Source organism: Vipera ursinii (assembly GCF_947247035.1).
Source record: "Vipera ursinii genome assembly, chromosome: 1".
Classification (NCBI taxonomy): Eukaryota; Metazoa; Chordata; class Lepidosauria; order Squamata; family Viperidae; genus Vipera; species Vipera ursinii.
In genome coordinates this window covers 175,905,831-175,923,837 of record NC_139512.1, presented here as the reverse complement: position 1 = coordinate 175,923,837, position 18,007 = coordinate 175,905,831, and the positions used below count along the sequence as shown (strand labels likewise).

Genomic DNA, 18,007 nt, shown 5'->3' with positions numbered 1-18,007 from the left:
TTTGTTTGTAAGTCATATAGATGAGATGAGCAAGTGGCTATATAAATCTGAATAAATAAATAAAGGTCTGCAAAATTGACTGTATTTAGAATAGGGAGGACCGGTAATCCTGAAAATCCTGTTATGGAAATGAAACTGAGTTGCATTTTTTAAAAAAATGAACAGAGAGGAATAATTATGCTTCTAGTCCAATGTTTCTCTGAAATCCATAAAAAAGTTTATCAAAGATTACTTTTTACAATAAAATGCACGTGATTTTTGCACTTTTAAAAAATAACAATCCAGAAATAATTGATTTATTTGTGCTAATAAAAGCCGGTAAAATAGAAGTGTCTTGGTCACCTCCATAACAAGGTTGCCCTTGTAGAGAAATCCACTATTATAAATGCAGCCGCCTGTGGCTTTGCTATCAAACTATAGCACAGACACCATTTCAGAATAGTTCTAAAACAGTCCATATATGGCATGTTTTATTAATCATCTGCTTCATTAATGTTTATAAAAAGCATTAAGATAAAACATTACTCTGTTCTAACTATAATTTATAAAATAGCACATCAAGAAAAGTAACAACTCAGGGCAGAAGCAAGAACTGAATGGCATATGTCTCTCCTCATAGTAGCATCAATGCTTCTACTCTTATATCACAAAAACAGAATTGGGTTTCTTTGCAGAGCATCAGGACTACATGCTTTCCAATTCAAAAATAACAGGGCAATGGATAAACTGGAGAGACGCAGTGGTTAAAACATTAGGCTTGACAGCTAGAAAGCCTGCAGCCCAGGTCCCAGACCCAAGCGCTACGCAACGGGATGAGCTCCCATCCTCATCCCAGTTTCTGCCAACCTAGCAGCTCAAAAAAGCATGTAAATGTGAGTAAATAGGCACCACTTCAGTGGGAAGGTAATGTGCTCCGTGACATCATGCTGGCCATATGACCATGGAAATGTCTTTAGACAGCGCTGGCTCAATGGCCTTGAAACGGAGACGAGCACCACCCTCTATAGTTGGCAATGACTAGCAAAGTCAAATCTGCAGGGATTCCTTTGCCTTTTAATGGATAAAATTACTGCACAATAAACTAACTACCAGTAAATCTAATCAGGTAAAATGCTAGCCCTTCCTCCATTCATCATGTCATTATATTTTCTATTTTTCCTAATGTTTTTCCCACAAGTTGGAAGGATCTGCTGTGTGTTGATCCATTGGTTGCAACAGGAATTAACCAACCAACTTCTTTACCAGAACCTGAGAAAGACTGGCCCAAAGTCATTCAGCCACCTCTCAAGCAAGACTAGAACTCTGTTTCCTGGTTTCTAGCCTAATGCCTTAACCGTTAGCTGAAACTGGTGCTCCATCATGTCACCATACTGTTTGCAACAATCCAGAGAGAATTGCAAGTAGCCAAACTCATGTCGGATTGCATAATATGCCAGCACATAAGTTCTGGCACACAGTAGGCATAATAGCTAATGAACGGTTTGAATATACTCTAGTGCCAAAATTGATGTGAACAGCTGCTGCTTCTCTCACAGCCCTACTGAATGGGTAGTTAACTCAGACTGAAAGATTGGTAAAACAGGGATAAGAAAGTTAGCTGAAAAGTACTATTTATGCATTTATACAGCATTGGCAAATCAGGAAAAGTTCAATAAGTTGCCCTACAATTTACATAATGTCACAGTAGAAGCCCTGAAGATCCAGTCTTACATTCTGTTGTACTCTTGTGTACTCTTATGCATTCTTATCTGTCAATTTTATCAACCACACGATTTCTTGAAAGGCACCAAAATATAAATCTTTGCACACAGGCCCACAAACAAATAAATTGTACTTTTTAAAAAAATGAATGCTAAACATGCTACCTAGACATCTGAATGAGTCCTAATTATCTTATTCCATATTCAACAAAAGCTTCTGAGAATTACTTCAGCTTATTGGTTTATTCTTTCTCCATTTATTTTCCAGGCTCTACAGTGGCATGCCTTTTTTCAAATGATAAAATCCGTATCATTATTATTTGTAGACAAGGGTCATTAATAAAATCTACCAAATCTTCATACCTACAGCAAGCTTGGATTTCCGGAGACAAAAAGGATGACAAATTCCATTGTATGCCATCAAGAGAGTCTGGTAGTCAGTAGTATACTATGTTAAATATATTTCAGCACTTAAATGTTCTGTTTCTCTTTCCTCCTAGTACAGGTAGTCCTCAACTTACAACTATGCATTTAGTGACTGTTCAAGGTTATAATGGCACTGGCACAAAAGTGACTCATAGTCAGTCCTCAGACTTGCAACCGTTGCAGCATCCCCACAGTCACATGATCAAATATTGGGTACTTGACAACTGGCATGTATTTACGATGGTTGCAGCATCCCAAGGTCATGTGATTTAGCCACTTGTGACTTTCCCAGCTGGCTTCCTACAAGCAAAGTTTATGCTGGAAGCTGGCTTTGCTGCACAAATGTGTGATTCATTTAGCAACTGTGGGTGATTTGCTTAACAATCGTGGCAAAAAGGTCTTAAAATTGGGCATGACTCACTTGACAACCACCTTGCTTAGCCATGGAAATTTGGGTGCGAATTGTGGACCTAAGTCAAAGAATACCTATATCCTGGAGGACAAGTTTGAAAAGATAAGGAGGATACCTCCATTTCTCAACAATGAGAAATCAATAGAATTCAAGAAACCATTAAACCCTAAGTCACCTTACTGACTGTAAAATAGTTCCAGAATATGGGAACCTCTAATTGCTACACAAACTCCACACAAATCCTTTCAAAAATATAGGAGGCCTTCTCTCTCTCAGAAGCAATTGCTAGTTCTGAATCATTAGGTTTATTGGGACAATAATCGGGTCATGAATTTTCAAACAGCACCCAATTCAAAAATGAGAGCAATTTCATTCACAAAGTATTTCATAAGAAGCTTCCATGTTCCCAAGTGCAAGACATTTAGAAACACTGAACTGCAGACTCCACATTTTTGACAAATTTTCCAGCAATATATCATTTTCCATGTTACGAATACTCCCAATAATGTCAGTTCTATTACACACTTTTGTGTCTTCGGTAAAAAAAATCTTACCTAGCTATCTTTCTGTCATACCATCATTGCCATACCAGTCATCGAGACTGGTCTCTGTTTAGAGACAGTGTCCTTGTTAACAAGCACACGCTGGGATCTATCTTTGAGCCAACTTCCTATGCAATGAACCACCACGTAAGAAAGCAAAGTTGTACAGAAACTCTGTATTAGAGACAATGGGAGAAAACAGTAGATGAGCTTTGAATCTGATGCAGATGTGTTCTTTTCAGACTATTTGTTCCCACAGAAAAATCTTGCATATCAGCAAGATTTCAAATTCTATTATGCATAGATTGGTTTATGCTTAAATCTTGGCTGATTTCCAAAAGCCCAACAAGAAACAGAACTCCACTACTCTTGCAGATGCATTATGATCCATCTATTCTCCTGAAGAAGATATTCTGCGAATGGTCACCTTGATTGGTAAAGACAGCTTTGATGCCACAGAGATAATAATAATAATAATAATAATAATAATAATAATAATAATAATAATAATAATAAAAAAGGTAAAGGTAAAGGTTCCCCCGCACATGCGTGCTAGTCGTTTCTGACTCTAGGGGCCGGTGCTCATCTCCGTTTCAAAGCCGAAGAGACAGCGCTTGTCCGAGGACGTCTCCATGGTCATGTGGCCGGCATGACTGGACGCCAAAGGCGCACGGAACGCTGTTACCTTCCCACCATAGTGGTCCCTATTTGTCTACTTGCATTTTTATGTGCTTTCGAACTGCTAGGTTGGCAGAAGCTGGGACGAGTAACAGGCGCTCACTCTGTTACGCGGCACTCAGGATTCGACCCGCCAAACTGCTGATCTTCTGATCGACAGGCTCAGCATCCTAACCCACTGAGCCACCGCGTCCCTTAATAATAATAATAATAAACCTTTATTGTCAAAGTACAACATGTGTACATTGAGATTAGCTGAGCCTCCCCCCAACACACATTGACAACAAACCCTCCATCCTACCACACCATGTGAACCCAGAATTATAGTAAGCACCTTTCTCCCATTTAATTTTGTAGCATGCTGTGTTAAAACAAAAAATTGACACTTAAAACAATCACTTTCCAAAACTGACTCAATATGCAATGACTAACTGTGGAATAATTATTTTGAAGGAACAGTGAATAATATATATTAGTATTTTTAAAACTTAAGATTTCAGAGTTGAATGACAAAGAATATGAATGTAATGAGGATATTTAAGAACTTCAGTCTGCAAGCCACAATGTCTATGTGAATATTGTAAGCGTTTTAAGCTATATATAGGTTTATACACAAACTTTACCACTCCTTGAACTTTCAGTCTTGTTTCTTTATTTTCCAATACAACTTTGGACAAAATTCAAGCTTAAAGAAACAAGGGATGGTATTACAAAGTCTTAAAAAGAGCAAAAGGCAGCACAAAATCCAAAAAGTCAAAACTAACTTCCTGTTATATTTATATTCTGCGTTATCTTCAAAGAGTCTGGAGGTTTACAAATAAGTTCCAGCTGATCTCTAATTGCTTTGTTTCTTCAAATTATTATGTACCTTATTATAGTTTTAAATTACTGCTTCTGGTGCTAGCTCTTACCTCTTTCAATATATTGTTTAGTTTTCTTTACATGTTTGTACACATCTAGAGTACAAAATGGAAATCCTGCTCCCACGGAATTATAGCTTTCATTTTCAAACTTTAGCCTGAATGTGGCAGTGAATTTTATCAACAGACAAAACGTATTTTTGAAAAGAATTTATTACTTACGCTCCTGAACATTTAAGATAGCTCTTTAAAAAAATTCTTAACTCATCTTAAGAAAGGACAAACGGTATCAAATATACAGGTTGAAATTAGCAAGATAGCAAGGATGCTTACAAAAACTTCACACCCAGCCACCATAACTCTCAAGTATTCATTTTTCAAGACAATGAAAATGAGTTCTCAATCTTCTTGAGTCCGTAAGCACATTCAGAATTTTAACATTAGATTGCTTGCTGTAGTGATTACAGTCCAGTACAATCTAAACTCCACAAAAGACAAAGAATCCTCTTGACTCAGCCTCTTTAAACCATTCAAGTGTATTCAATTTTATGACTCCAATATGTTTATATTGCTGGGGTTTCAACTTTCTTTCTTTCTTTGGCTACAACCATTATTTTATTTTCTAAGGATCCTCTTAAGTTATACCCCAGAAATATTCTTCAAAATAAAGATTATACTTGACTGATGTTTTGCCTCATACTATTTTATAGTTTACACACACACACACACACACACACACACACACACGGAATCTTAGAAATAAAATAGGATATTTTCAGGAATATTTCTAGGAATATTCAAGGAATTTTTTAAATTGCATTTATCCACTTTTCTTTTTCTTATTATCCTCAGTCTTGCCACACATAAATGCTTATCTAGCCATCAATTCACACATGACAGCCCCAAGGAGTGTGAGTTTCAGCTTTTTGATAATTGCCTCAAATACTGTTCAAAACAATTGTTTTTGTAGTTCATAGCACTCTTAGACAACTCTGAATTATGGGTCCATCCTATCTTTTTCTCTCTCATTCTTTCTCATTTTCCACCTTTCACAGGAAAAACTATTGCTTTACTGATTCTGATTTTTATCATACCTTTCTTTATCCTTTATGATCCTAAGCTTGTCACTGCCTTCCTCTAAGATTAATCTTCCAGTGTCTGTTATATATTGCAGAATTCCAGAAAAAACAAAACACTTTGCCACATTTGTCATCAACTATAAATCCACTAAAATGTTAAAGATTTTTCGTTTTCCATTTTACTTGCATAATAAGGTCCTGTAAATCTTCTTTATTTTGGAATAGAAATGTGGCATTTTTTGCATATTTCAATTTTTTAGTATTTCAGTTTCCGATTTTTATTTTTTGCTGTCATCTCTTCCAATCTTGCCATTTTGCCATAATATAATCACTGAAAGTTAAAAAAAAGATGTATTCTTCTCTCACACTCTTTCCAAGTTTGAATTGTTCTCCAAACTATGTTCTTATAGTCCTATCATGTTCATTTGTATAAGTTTCTCAAATAATAAATAGTTACTCTGGCACACTCATTAACTTTAATGCATGCCATGTGCTGAGATCACCTACAAATAAAGGCCACTGTCAAGAAAGCAAAGGTGCACCTCTTCTCTTGCTCTATTACCCGACTTATTTTCCCATCTGATGTTTCTGTGCCCCAATGATTTTGCAATCTTGATTCTTAAAGGTTGCACTTTTCATTTTCCTTTAACTTCATTTGTCTCTATTATATGTTTACTAATTCTTGAACAGTCCTATTTCACCTATAATTCTTCTAGAGATTTATTTTCCTAAAATACTTTCTCATTTTTATTGTTATTTTCCTGAACCTATTGATGCTCTTAAGTGAAATATCTTTCTTTGCCATTTGGTTGAATGTCTGTATTTTAGGGACGTGGTGGCTCAGTGGGTTAGGATGCTGAGCTTGTCGATCAGAAGGTCGGCAGTTTGGCGGGTCGAATCCCGAGTGCCGCGTAGCAGAGTGAGCGCCTGTTACTCGTCCCAGCTTCTGCCAACCTAGCAGTTCGAAAGCACGTAAAAATGCAAGTAGAAAAATAGGGACCACTACGGTGGGAAGGTAACAGCGTTCCGTGCGCCTTTGGCGTCTAGTCATGCCAGCCACATGACCACGGAGACGTCCTCGGACAAGCGCTGGCTCTTCGGCTTTGAAACGGAGATGAGCACCGGCCCCTAGAGTCGGAAACGACTAGCACACATGTGCGGGGGAACCTTTACCTGTATTTAGCCATCCTACATCCTACTTGTTGCCCAAGGCTTTCATCTTCCATCCTATCTATCTTAATTAGCCTGGCCTGAAACCTACTTGCATTTCCTCCTGTTTGACATTTTGAGACATGTTTTGGCTTTGATATTAACAACGTCTCATTCCATTCAGTAGCTATTCAGGCTTTTTTTCTCATAAATTTATCAAATCTGTTCTTTGCACTTATCTTATATTCTGAATGTGAGTTCTTTCAAGTAGATATTGTTTAAACATCTCCACCTTTCCTTATTTCAATCTGTATATTTGATACTGGTATCAAATATATTGGAATCCTGACTGACTAGATGCATTTCTGTTTACTATTATGTAGCTTACAGTATTTTGATTCTGACATTGCTCATCCAATAATGTGTGGAGTCTTATTTATGTTACCTGAACTTTGCAAAACTATTAACCTCTATCAAATCAATTTTTGTTGTAGATTTGGGGGGGGGTGTGGAGGTGGATGGGTAATGCCATTACATTCTAGTTCCAACTTTATTTTCCCTGTAAAGCAAGAAACTTTTCTTTCAATACTAACACCATCAGTGATCAAACTTTCTTGACCTTATGTTCTGGGCACATCATCGCTGCCCTCTAGATTTGTAAAAATTAAATCCTCTTTTCCAGTAACCACTATCTCCTGATAGTCTCCCAACAATGGAGACCCAAACTTATATAAACATTACTGTTATGCATATACAGTTTTCTTGGCAGCATTATAGGAGTTTATAAGAAGTTATATTTAGATTATCTATAATATGTGGGAAAGCTGTCTAGCAACACAGTTTAAGAATTCACTCCCAGGCTGCTTACACCAAATGCTCTCAACCATAAATACTATACTTTGGCCTCTTCAAACCTGAATCTTCTCTTGTTTCCTGCCCAGCAAAGGCATTCTAATAGCCACATTGTTTCACTTGGAAAATTCAGATATCACTTTCTCGTAAAGAATGAAGAGGGGTTGAAAAGCAGTCACTGTTTCCAAAGACCATAGCAACTGACAATAACAAGTCAATTTAGTCATTTGCAGAGTAGGGCCAAAACTTTAAGATATAATTCTGTACTGTTGAATTCAACAGTTATATTTCTGAATAAAGTTAAGATTGCATTGAATTAACCAATGACAGGCATGCTTTTCAGGCTTTTTTTCTCATAAATCAGAAGACTGCCCAGCGTGTTTGAAATTCAGTGGAAATGATCCACTGATAAGCAATGATAGCAGCATAGGCCTCTTTAATACCTAACATACCATTTTATAAAGCATGTTTAATATAGGCACAAAAATATGGTTATTTATGGTATTTGGGGAAGGGGGAGGAGCTGTAGAGTAAAAGCAAACTTTTCCCTGGTTTGCAGAAACTGGGCACTCTTGTCAGTCACCAAAAATAATGAGGTAGTCTACATTACTATTACTAGCATTATACCAATTTCAAACAAATCACTTAATCTCATTTTATAAATAAACTATCACCTCTTCTACACATTCATGAATCTATTAGGTAAACAGCTAGCTTCTGTGGTGCATATCTAACTAAATGTGGGAGATGCATGTTAGCAAGACATTATTATTGCCTGTAAAAATACGGTAAATAACAGAACAATTTTTGTAGATGACAGTTAAATTATTATTTTCCCCCGAAGCTAGTTATTTACATTCATTTTCATTTACCTCATCTTATTCCTGTTTCCTACAAGCCCACCTTCCTCCTGGACTGAGGATGAAATCTAACAGAGCCCCAAAGTAGCTATTGATTCTTTCTCCTGCTGCACAGTCGTCTTTTGTGTTTTCAGAGATCAGGCAAAATAAGGCTTAAAAGACACGCCAACGTCATTCTTAGCCATTTCATAAAGACAAATTCGACAAGACTGTTATCTCTAAGCTAAGGTTTATTGTTTAATAATCATGGTAAGAAACTTTTGCACTTTGTTTTATGGCAAGCCTTGTGCGTTTATGTAAAAAAGAAAAGCAGGGCATAAAATTAAAAAAAAAAATAGATACGAATATCTGCCTTAAAAGCAGACAAGTCGAGACACGTACTTGTAATCTCTTAAACTCTCTTTGTAGACGTAACGCTTGTTGTTTCACAGCCTTATTATTTCTGCCGGTTGTGGCAGACCATCACACCCACCCTCCCAGGGACCATTAGAATTAGGAAGAAAAAGGTAGCTGAGCAGTGAAAGAATTTCGGCGAAAAACCAAAAAAAAAAAAAAAGAAGAAGAAGAAGAAGAAAAGATGTCTCTATCCCAGGGGTCGGCAACCTCGGCTCTTTTATGACTCGTGGACTTCAACTCCCAGAATTCCTGAGCCAGCATAGCTGGCTCAGGAATTCTGGGAGTTGAAGTCCACGAGTCATAAAAGAGCCGAGGTTGCCGACCCCTGGAGTCTATCCGATTTGAATTTCCCTACGAGAACGAGAACTGCCCGAAGTTTAGCGCCTCGTGGTCAGCTCGCGAGGCTGCAGAACTTGGGACTTTTACAACTCCGGGATCACAAAAGAGAAAGAAGCCCTCTCGGCCATTCCTTGGAGGAACCGGCCCCAAATCCTTTCGCCCACTTAATCAAGCGCACGATTCCCAAACCACCGTTTGTTTCCTCTCTCACCTTTACAAACAGGAGAACTAGGACTCTTGCTCTCCGGTGAGGCCCCGTTTTGCTCCGGCGAATGCCGTCGTTGCTGGCGATGCCGGATTTTGCCTCCCGACGATCCGGCGGCGGCGGCGGAGGCGGCACAGGCGCTGCCCTCAGGCACCGGCGGCGAAACCGGGGACGAGCAAGGCGAAGGCGTCGAAGCGGCTAGGGGCGGCGCCGGCGGGCGAGGGGGGCTGCCGCGCGCCCCTGCCCCGCCCGTGGGGCTGCCGCGCGCCGAGCCCGAGGCAGAGGACGAGGAGGGCGTCCCCGTGGCTGAGCCGCCCGCGGCCCCAAGAAGCGTTTGCGTGCCCACGGCCGGGCTGCTGCTGCTGCTGCTGAGATTGGTGTTGCCCCCTCGCGCGCCAGCGTTGTTCCCGCTCGCGAGCGTCGGTCGCGTGGGGCTGGCGGCACGCGCGGAAGGCAAGGGAGGCGGCGGCGGCGGCGGCGGTTGGAGTGGGGCGTTTGCCGCCGCCGCCGCCCCTCGCGGAATGCCGCCGCCGCCGGCGCCGCCGCTCCTCGTGGGGCTGCCGTGTTGCTTAAGCTGGAAAGGCACCGTGGCCCGCATGGGCTGTAGGCGGCTGTTCGTGCCGGCTGCCCCGCCTGCCGTCGCCGCCGCCGCCGTCGCCGCCACGGCCGCGGCTCCCCCTCCCCCCGAGGTGGTGGCTGAGGTCGGGGAGCCGCTGCGCCTGACGCGCGGCTGGGAAGACATGCTGGGTCTTTTTTCCCGGGCGCCCGCCCGAGGCTGACTCGGTAGTGAGAGCCAGGCGAGGAAGCCAACCAAACCCCCACCTTCCTCCCCGTCCCTCCCCCACACCAGCACTGAATCCTCACACACGGGGAGACACTCGTGAGGCTTCTCCGGCCGCCTCATCAACAATAGTAGCCTCGCCGGCCTCTCCCATTGGAGGCGCATCGACTCCGTTCCTGCCGCTACAGCGTCCTGATTGGCCGAGGGGCGTGGTCTAGGGGTGTGTGTGTGGGGGGGTGAGGCTTAAAGGGACAGGGCCCTATCTGGGCTACGTAAGAGGAAGGTGCGTGAGTCGTGTGACAGGGCGCTGTCTACGCCTGTGTGCCTACTACTCGATTGAGGGAGGGATCTGGTAATGATTCAGCGCACTCGTAGTCTTACCTTTCGTCTAGGAAATGCTGAATGCTTGCTTACATTTCTATCCTGGTCACAATATCGCAGCTTTGAAGTTAAACGTATATGAACGAGGGGCTTCTGCTTTTGGCCACATAAAGCCAACTAGAGGCCTACTCACTATGTCTTCAGCATGTTCCAGTCCACCCTGCAGAAATCGTGCTATTTTCAAGGCAGATACATCTCTGAATACCCTGCTTTCCTGTCCCACAGTCCCATCCACCGCTGATCCTTAGTTTGTTCCAAAAACAGACATGGAATATCAGATACTCTTAACCAGGCATCTTCAAACTTGGCCCTTTCATGACTTGTGGACTTCAACTCCCAGAATTCCTCAGCCAGCTTGCCTGGCTGAGGAATTCTGGGAGTTGAAGTCCACAAGTCATAAAAGGGCCAAGTTTGAAGACCCCTGCTCTTAACCTTCCTTCTTCTGACAGGTTCCAAATGTTATCAAAGCCAGCAACTATAGAAATATACTAAATTGTTGATTTAATTAGCAAACAACTGAGTACAGTCAGGGTTCCTGGTAATCATCTTGTTTAGGAATAAACAAATGGTAGGCCTATATTAATTCTACTTACTTGGGTGCAGCTTGCCAACTAGCTCAGCACTTCCTATCTTTGAAGAAAGCACTAATATAGATTAACATATGTAGTAGCTAGATTGTCATCAAGCAATGTATTGTGATGGCATTGCTCCACTGAAATGCAAATCAGGTAGCAGATATCTAGGGTTTTATGAATCCAGATTTGTGATCAAATGTATAGTATGCTATGTGAATCCAGAAAATTATACAAGCTACGGTTTATCTTAACATGATTAAGCACATTGTGTAAATATTTTTTTCTAATAGCATGTTTTCACACACACACACACACACACACACAAACATAAGAAATACAAACTTGAATATATACTAGTTTTATATTATCTTAGGATCCCTTTCAACCTTCACTGTTTTTGTTCTATAACTCCCAGTAATCAGTCATACTGATCCCTGGCTGATAAAGATCATAATCCAACATTTCTGGTGGCACCAGGTTGGCTTAACCTGATTCCTACTATACTGAAAACAAAACCAAATTTCTGATCCCATGCTACAGCACTTCTTTGAATGCCTGTGGCTGCAACCTTTTCCCATATTAAATATCTACTGAGTCTGAGAAAAGGGTGTGGGGTACTTGAGGAATCAAATGAACAGGTTTAAACCTGATTAAGAAATAATAATCATTTCCCACACCCTATGTAACCCACTGTACATCTTATTGCTGCATGAAAAAAGGAAAACCTGTCCATCTGCTACTGCTGCAGCTTCTATCAAAATATTTATGTACTGTATTTGTTTTCCATTCTTCCTCATAAGAGCAATATTTTAGCTATGCAGTAATTGTGTGGTGTGGAGATTAATATAGTGTAAATTTCAGAGCCAAACAAAGGTAGTTTCTACTATGGCTGTTCAGTGCTTCAGCAGTAATTAGAAAAAGGCATTTTGGAGTGTGCAAGAATGCAACCTAGAACTTCACTGCAACTCTTTAATTAAAAAGTTGCATCTTTTTCCTAGAATCGCCCAACAGCCCCTTGCAAGCCATGTATAATTCTTGGAAAAAAAACAAGTGATTTGTATCTAGAAATTATATTTGCATTTCCTGTGTTCTCCAAGGCATCTTTGAAATTGAATCCCGAACATTACATCGTGCTAGTATATCCAATCAAGCTTACCAGCACTTTTTTCCTGTACAGTAGTAAATATTCTGTCCAAAGTTGCCTTATCAATGTAGTCAGCACTTAGATCCATCAGTCATTTGAAACTATGGTTTATTTCACCATTGTTTGAGTGGCAGTTGTAGTGACTAGATTCGCAGATTTGAGTGTAACTTTAAACCCTTTCTTTAATTATGGCTTTTCAGTAAAACCTGTCCTGCACTGTTACATTCTTTCATTGTTAAAATAACAACACTAGACAACCATGACCATTGAGTCATCATTTCAGAGGTATTTCTTTACCAGTTTCCTCAGTGCCTTCAACAATGGCAAAGCTTCTAATCTACTGCCTTTGCTGGAAATGTTCTTAAAAATTTAGGGTGATATTCAGAGATGTAGCTGCCTTGAAAATAGCACACTTAAACTTTAAGAGTTGAGCGCAGAGTAAATGTTTTATGACATTTTGTATTATACCATTAAATGTTTTATGATAATGTTTATGTCATAAAAAGTTTTATAAAATTTGCCAAATTTCAATTCTACAAGAGTCGTGGGTCCTGAATTTTGGATGCATTCTGTAAGTTAGCCAGTTTAAGGTACCCTAATTCAAAAAATATTGCACCATTATGCCTAGTTAAAGACAAACAGTAGTAGTTAGATAATAATTTCTGCATCAAATTGTAAAAATCTTGTTTAAGTTTGAGCTTGAGTTTATTTACTTTCATGTGTCCCAAACCATCTTGCTAATGCCTGCTTCCAGAAAGTCTGCATAAGAGCCATCATTCTCCGCATGCCCACAGTTTGCTATTGGTTGCCCGCTCTATACCACATGCTGTAACATATGTCACTGATTTATATACACCTCAGTGGATTATGGAACCATTCTGTCAGCTTTCCACAAAAATTCTGAGCTGATAGCCTGGGGAGACAGCTGTATGGATGCAAGCAGATGTTTCAGGATATCATACAAAAGCAAAAATAATTATTTCTAGAGGTATATCTTTTGGAATTAAGGGAAGCAATATGAATCCCTTATTTGCCAATCATAAAGACATGTAGTTATTCAGCCATTGATAATATCAATCAATCAATTTATTATTACACCAAAGGCCAACACATAAATTAAACATTCAAATAAAGCAAAACTAAACAGACCCAACACAAGAAGACATAGCAATATATTACAACTAATGATGTAATCAGTGGGTGACCAAGCCTTGCCTAATTTTACAGATAGTATAACAAAAACCAGCTAGCTTCAGAAAAACTGAACCATACTGACCTAACAATAAAAATACATTGAGTATAGTCTAATGCTGGATAAAAACATATGCCGTATATACTTGAGTATAAGCCGAATTTTTCAGCCCACTTTTTGGGCTGAAAAATTCCACTTCGGCTTATACTCCAGTCAACAAAAAAAACTTACCGAGGACTTGTGCGCGGCCGAGGCTTTGGTGCTTCCGGGATCGCCCGCACCTCTCCCAAGCCACCGCCGTCCGAGACCTGCCGAAGTTTGGGGAGGTTTGGGGAGGAGCGCGCACCTCCCCAAACTCCGCGCCTTGCCTGCCTGCTTCTTTCCGCAGCGGAAAGAAGCAGGCAGGCAGGGCGCGGAGGAACGGAGACTTGCCGACGTTTGGGGAGGTTTGGGCGTCTCCCCAAACCTCGGCAGGTCTCCGTTCCTCCGCGCAGACCTGCCGACGTTTGGGGAGGTTTGGGCGCCTCCCCAAACCTCCCCAAACCTCGGCAGGTCTCCGTTCCTCCTGCCGACCTTTGGGGAGGTTTGGGCGCCTCCCCAAACCTCCCCAAACCTCGGCAGGTCTCCGTTCCTCCTGCCGACCTTTGGGGAGGTTTGGGCGCCTCCCCAAACCTCCCCAAAGCTCGGCAGGTCTCCGTTCCTCCTGCCGACCTTTGGGGAGGTTTGGGCGCCTCCCCAAACCTCGGCAGGTCTCCGTTCCTCCGCGCAGACCTGCCGACGTTTGGGAAGGTTTGGGCGCTTCCCCAAACCTCCCCAGGTCTCCGTTCCTGTTTGGGGAGGTTTGGGCGCCTCCCCAAACCTCCCCAAACCTCGGCAGGTCTCCGTTCCTGTTTGGGGAGGTTTGGGCGCCTCCCCAAACCTCCCCAAACCTCGGCAGGTCTCCGTTCCTCCGCGCAGACCTGCCGACCTTTGGGGAGGTTTGGGCGCCTCCCCAAACGTCCCCAAACCTCGGCAGGTCTCCGTTCCTCCGCGCAGACCTGCCGACCTTTGGGGAGGTTTGGGCGCCTCCCCAAACGTCCCCAAACCTCGGCAGGTCTCCGTTCCTGTTTGGGGAGCTTTGGGCGCCTCCCCAAACCTCCCCAAACCTCGGCAGGTCTCCGTTCCTCCGCGCAGACCTGCCGACGTTTGGGGAGGTTTGGGCGCCTCCCCAAACCTCCCCAAACCTCGGCAGGTCTCCGTTCCTGTTTGGGGAGGTTTGGGCGCCTCCCCAAACCTCCCCAAACCTCGGCAGGTCTCCGTTCCTCCGCGCAGACCTGCCGACCTTTGGGGAGGTTTGGGCACCTCCCCAAACCTCCCCAAACCTCGGCAGGTCTCCGTTCTTCCTGCCGACCTTTGGGGAGGTTTGGGCGCCTCCCCAAACCTCCCCAAACCTCGGCAGGTCTGCGCGGAGGAACGGAGACCTGCCGAGGTTTGGGGAGGTTTGGGGAGGCGCCCAAACCTCCCCAAACAGGAACGGAGACCTGCCGAGGTTTGGGGACGTTTGGGGAGGCGCCCAAACCTCCCCAAAGGTCAGCAGGTCTGCGCGGAGGAACGGAGACCTGCCGAGGTTTGGGGACGTTTGGGGAGGCGCCCAAACCTCCCCAAACAGGAACGGAGACCTGCCGAGGTTTGGGGACGTTTGGGGAGGCGCCCAAACCTCCCCAAAGGTCGGCAGGTCTGCGCGGAGGAACGGAGACCTGCCGAGGTTTGGGGAGGTTTGGGGAGGCGCCCAAACCTCCCCAAACAGGAATGGAGACCTGCCGAGGTTTGGGGACGTTTGGGGAGGCGCCCAAACCTCCCCAAAGGTCGGCAGGTCTGCGCGGAGGAACGGAGACCTGCCGAGGTTTGGGGAGGTTTGGGGAGGCGCCCAAACCTCCCCAAACAGGAACGGAGACCTGCCGAGGTTTGGGGAGGTTTGGGGAGGCGCCCAAACCTCCCCAAAGGTCGGCAGGTCTGCGCGGAGGAACGGAGACCTGCCGAGGTTTGGGGAGGTTTGGGGAGGCGCCCAAAGCTCCCCAAACAGGAACGGAGACCTGCCGAGGTTTGGGGACGTTTGGGGAGGCGCCCAAACCTCCCCAAAGGTCGGCAGGTCTGCGCGGAGGAACGGAGACCTGCCGAGGTTTGGGGAGGTTTGGGGAGGCGCCCAAACCTCCCCAAACATTAACGGAGACCTGCCGAGGTTTGGGGAGGTTTGGGGAGGCGCCCAAACCTCCCCAAAGGTCGGCAGGTCTGCGCGGAGGAACGGAGACCTGCCGAGGTTTGGGGAAGCGCCCAAACCTCCCCAAACAGGAACGGAGACCTGCCGAGGTTTGGGGACGTTTGGGGAGGCGCCCAAACCTCCCCAAAGGTCGGCAGGTCTGCGCGGAGGAACGGAGACCTGCCGAGGTTTGGGGACGTTTGGGGAGGCGCCCAAACCTCCCCAAACGTCGGCAGGTCTGCGCGGAGGAACGGAGACCTGCCGAGGTTTGGGGAGGTTTGGGGAGGCGCCCAAACCTCCCCAAACAGGAACGGAGACCTGCCGAGGTTTGGGGACGTTTGGGGAGGCGCCCAAACCTCCCCAAAGGTCGGCAGGTCTGCGCGGAGGAACGGAGACCTGCCGAGGTTTGGGGACGTTTGGGGAGGCGCCCAAAGCTCCCCAAACAGGAACGGAGACCTGCCGAGGTTTGGGGACGTTTGGGGAGGCGCCCAAACCTCCCCAAAGGTCGGCAGGTCTGCGCGGAGGAACGGAGACCTGCCGAGGTTTGGGGAGGCGCCCAAACCTCCCCAAACAGGAACGGAGACCTGCCGAGGTTTGGGGACGTTTGGGGAGGCGCCCAAACCTCCCCAAAGGTCGGCAGGTCTGCGCGGAGGAACGGAGACCTGCCGAGGTTTGGGGACGTTTGGGGAGGCGCCCAAACCTCCCCAAACGTCGGCAGGTCTGCGCGGAGGAACGGAGACCTGCCGAGGTTTGGGGAGGCGCCCAAACCTCCCCAAACAGGAACGGAGACCTGCCGAGGTTTGGGGACGTTTGGGGAGGCGCCCAAACCTCCCCAAAGGTCGGCAGGTCTGCGCGGAGGAACGGAGACCTGCCGAGGTTTGGGGACGTTTGGGGAGGCGCCCAAACCTCCCCAAACGTCGGCAGGTCTGCGCGGAGGAACGGAGACCTGCCGAGGTTTGGGGAGGTTTGGGGAGGCGCCCAAACCTCCCCAAACAGGAACGGAGACCTGCCGAGGTTTGGGGACGTTTGGGGAGGCGCCCAAACCTCCCCAAAGGTCGGCAGGTCTGCGCGGAGGAACGGAGACCTGCCGAGGTTTGGGGACGTTTGGGGAGGCGCCCAAAGCTCCCCAAACAGGAACGGAGACCTGCCGAGGTTTGGGGACGTTTGGGGAGGCGCCCAAACCTCCCCAAAGGTCGGCAGGTCTGCGCGGAGGAACGGAGACCTGCCGAGGTTTGGGGAGGTTTGGGGAGGCGCCCAAACCTCCCCAAACAGGAACGGAGACCTGCCGAGGTTTGGGGACGTTTGGGGAGGCGCCCAAACCTCCCCAAAGGTCGGCAGGTCTGCGCGGAGGAACGGAGACCTGCCGAGGTTTGGGGACGTTTGGGGAGGCGCCCAAACCTCCCCAAACAGGAACGGAGACCTGCCGAGGTTTGGGGAGGCGCCCAAACCTCCCCAAAGGTCGGCAGGTCTGCGCGGAGGAACGGAGACCTGCAGAGGTTTGGGGAGGTTTGGGGAGGCGCCCAAACCTCCCCAAAGGTCGGCAGGAGGAACGGAGACCTGCCGAGGTTTGGGGAGGCGCCCAAACCTCCCCAAAGGTCGGCAGGTCTGCGCGGAGGAACGGAGACCTGCCGAGGTTTGGGGAGGTTTGGGGAGGCGCCCAAACCTCCCCAAAGGTCGGCAGGAGGAACGGAGACCTGCCGAGGTTTGGGGAGGTTTGGGGAGGCGCCCAAACCTCCCCAAAGGTCGGCAGGAGGAACGGAGACCTGCCGACGAGCCGCGGCTACACAGGGTATTCCTGTGTATTCAGGCTTGCAAAATGGCGGATCGAGCCTCTGCTGGCGGCAGAGGCTTGCAGAACGGCGGATCGGCTTATACTCGAGTCAATAACTTTTTTCAGTTTTTGGGGGTGAAATTGGGGGTCTCGGCTTATACTCGAGTCGGCTTATACTCAAGTATATACGGTAATAAAATTAATTATAAAAGAACTAAAATGTTTGTTTATGTTTCTGGTGAATCGCCAGTGCTGCTGCACAGAACCTAGCCACCTCTCCGTGATCACTGCCTGCTCATCCTTAAGCAGCCACTGGAGATAAATACTTTCCGAACAACCAAGATACTTATCAATTATGGGGAGGATATGGTTTTTCCAAATAGCTCTATAGAAGGAACATTGAAGTAGTACGGTATGTATCCAATGGTC

At 45.4% G+C, this 18,007-nt stretch overlaps 1 protein-coding gene across 1 annotated transcript in view; it reads right to left on the bottom strand.

The window, feature by feature from the left end:
* FAM117B (family with sequence similarity 117 member B) overlaps positions 1–10,444 on the bottom strand; it is a gene marked incomplete at its 5' end in the record, with an annotated part of 33,546 nt that extends 23,102 nt beyond the window's left edge. The window contains 3 exon segments of the mRNA XM_083372038.1: positions 9,505–10,256; positions 10,258–10,306; positions 10,309–10,444. Of these exon segments, the coding sequence (XP_083228164.1) occupies positions 9,505–10,256; positions 10,258–10,306; positions 10,309–10,444 (937 nt within the window).
* Positions 10,445–18,007: the final 7,563 nt, after the last annotated feature.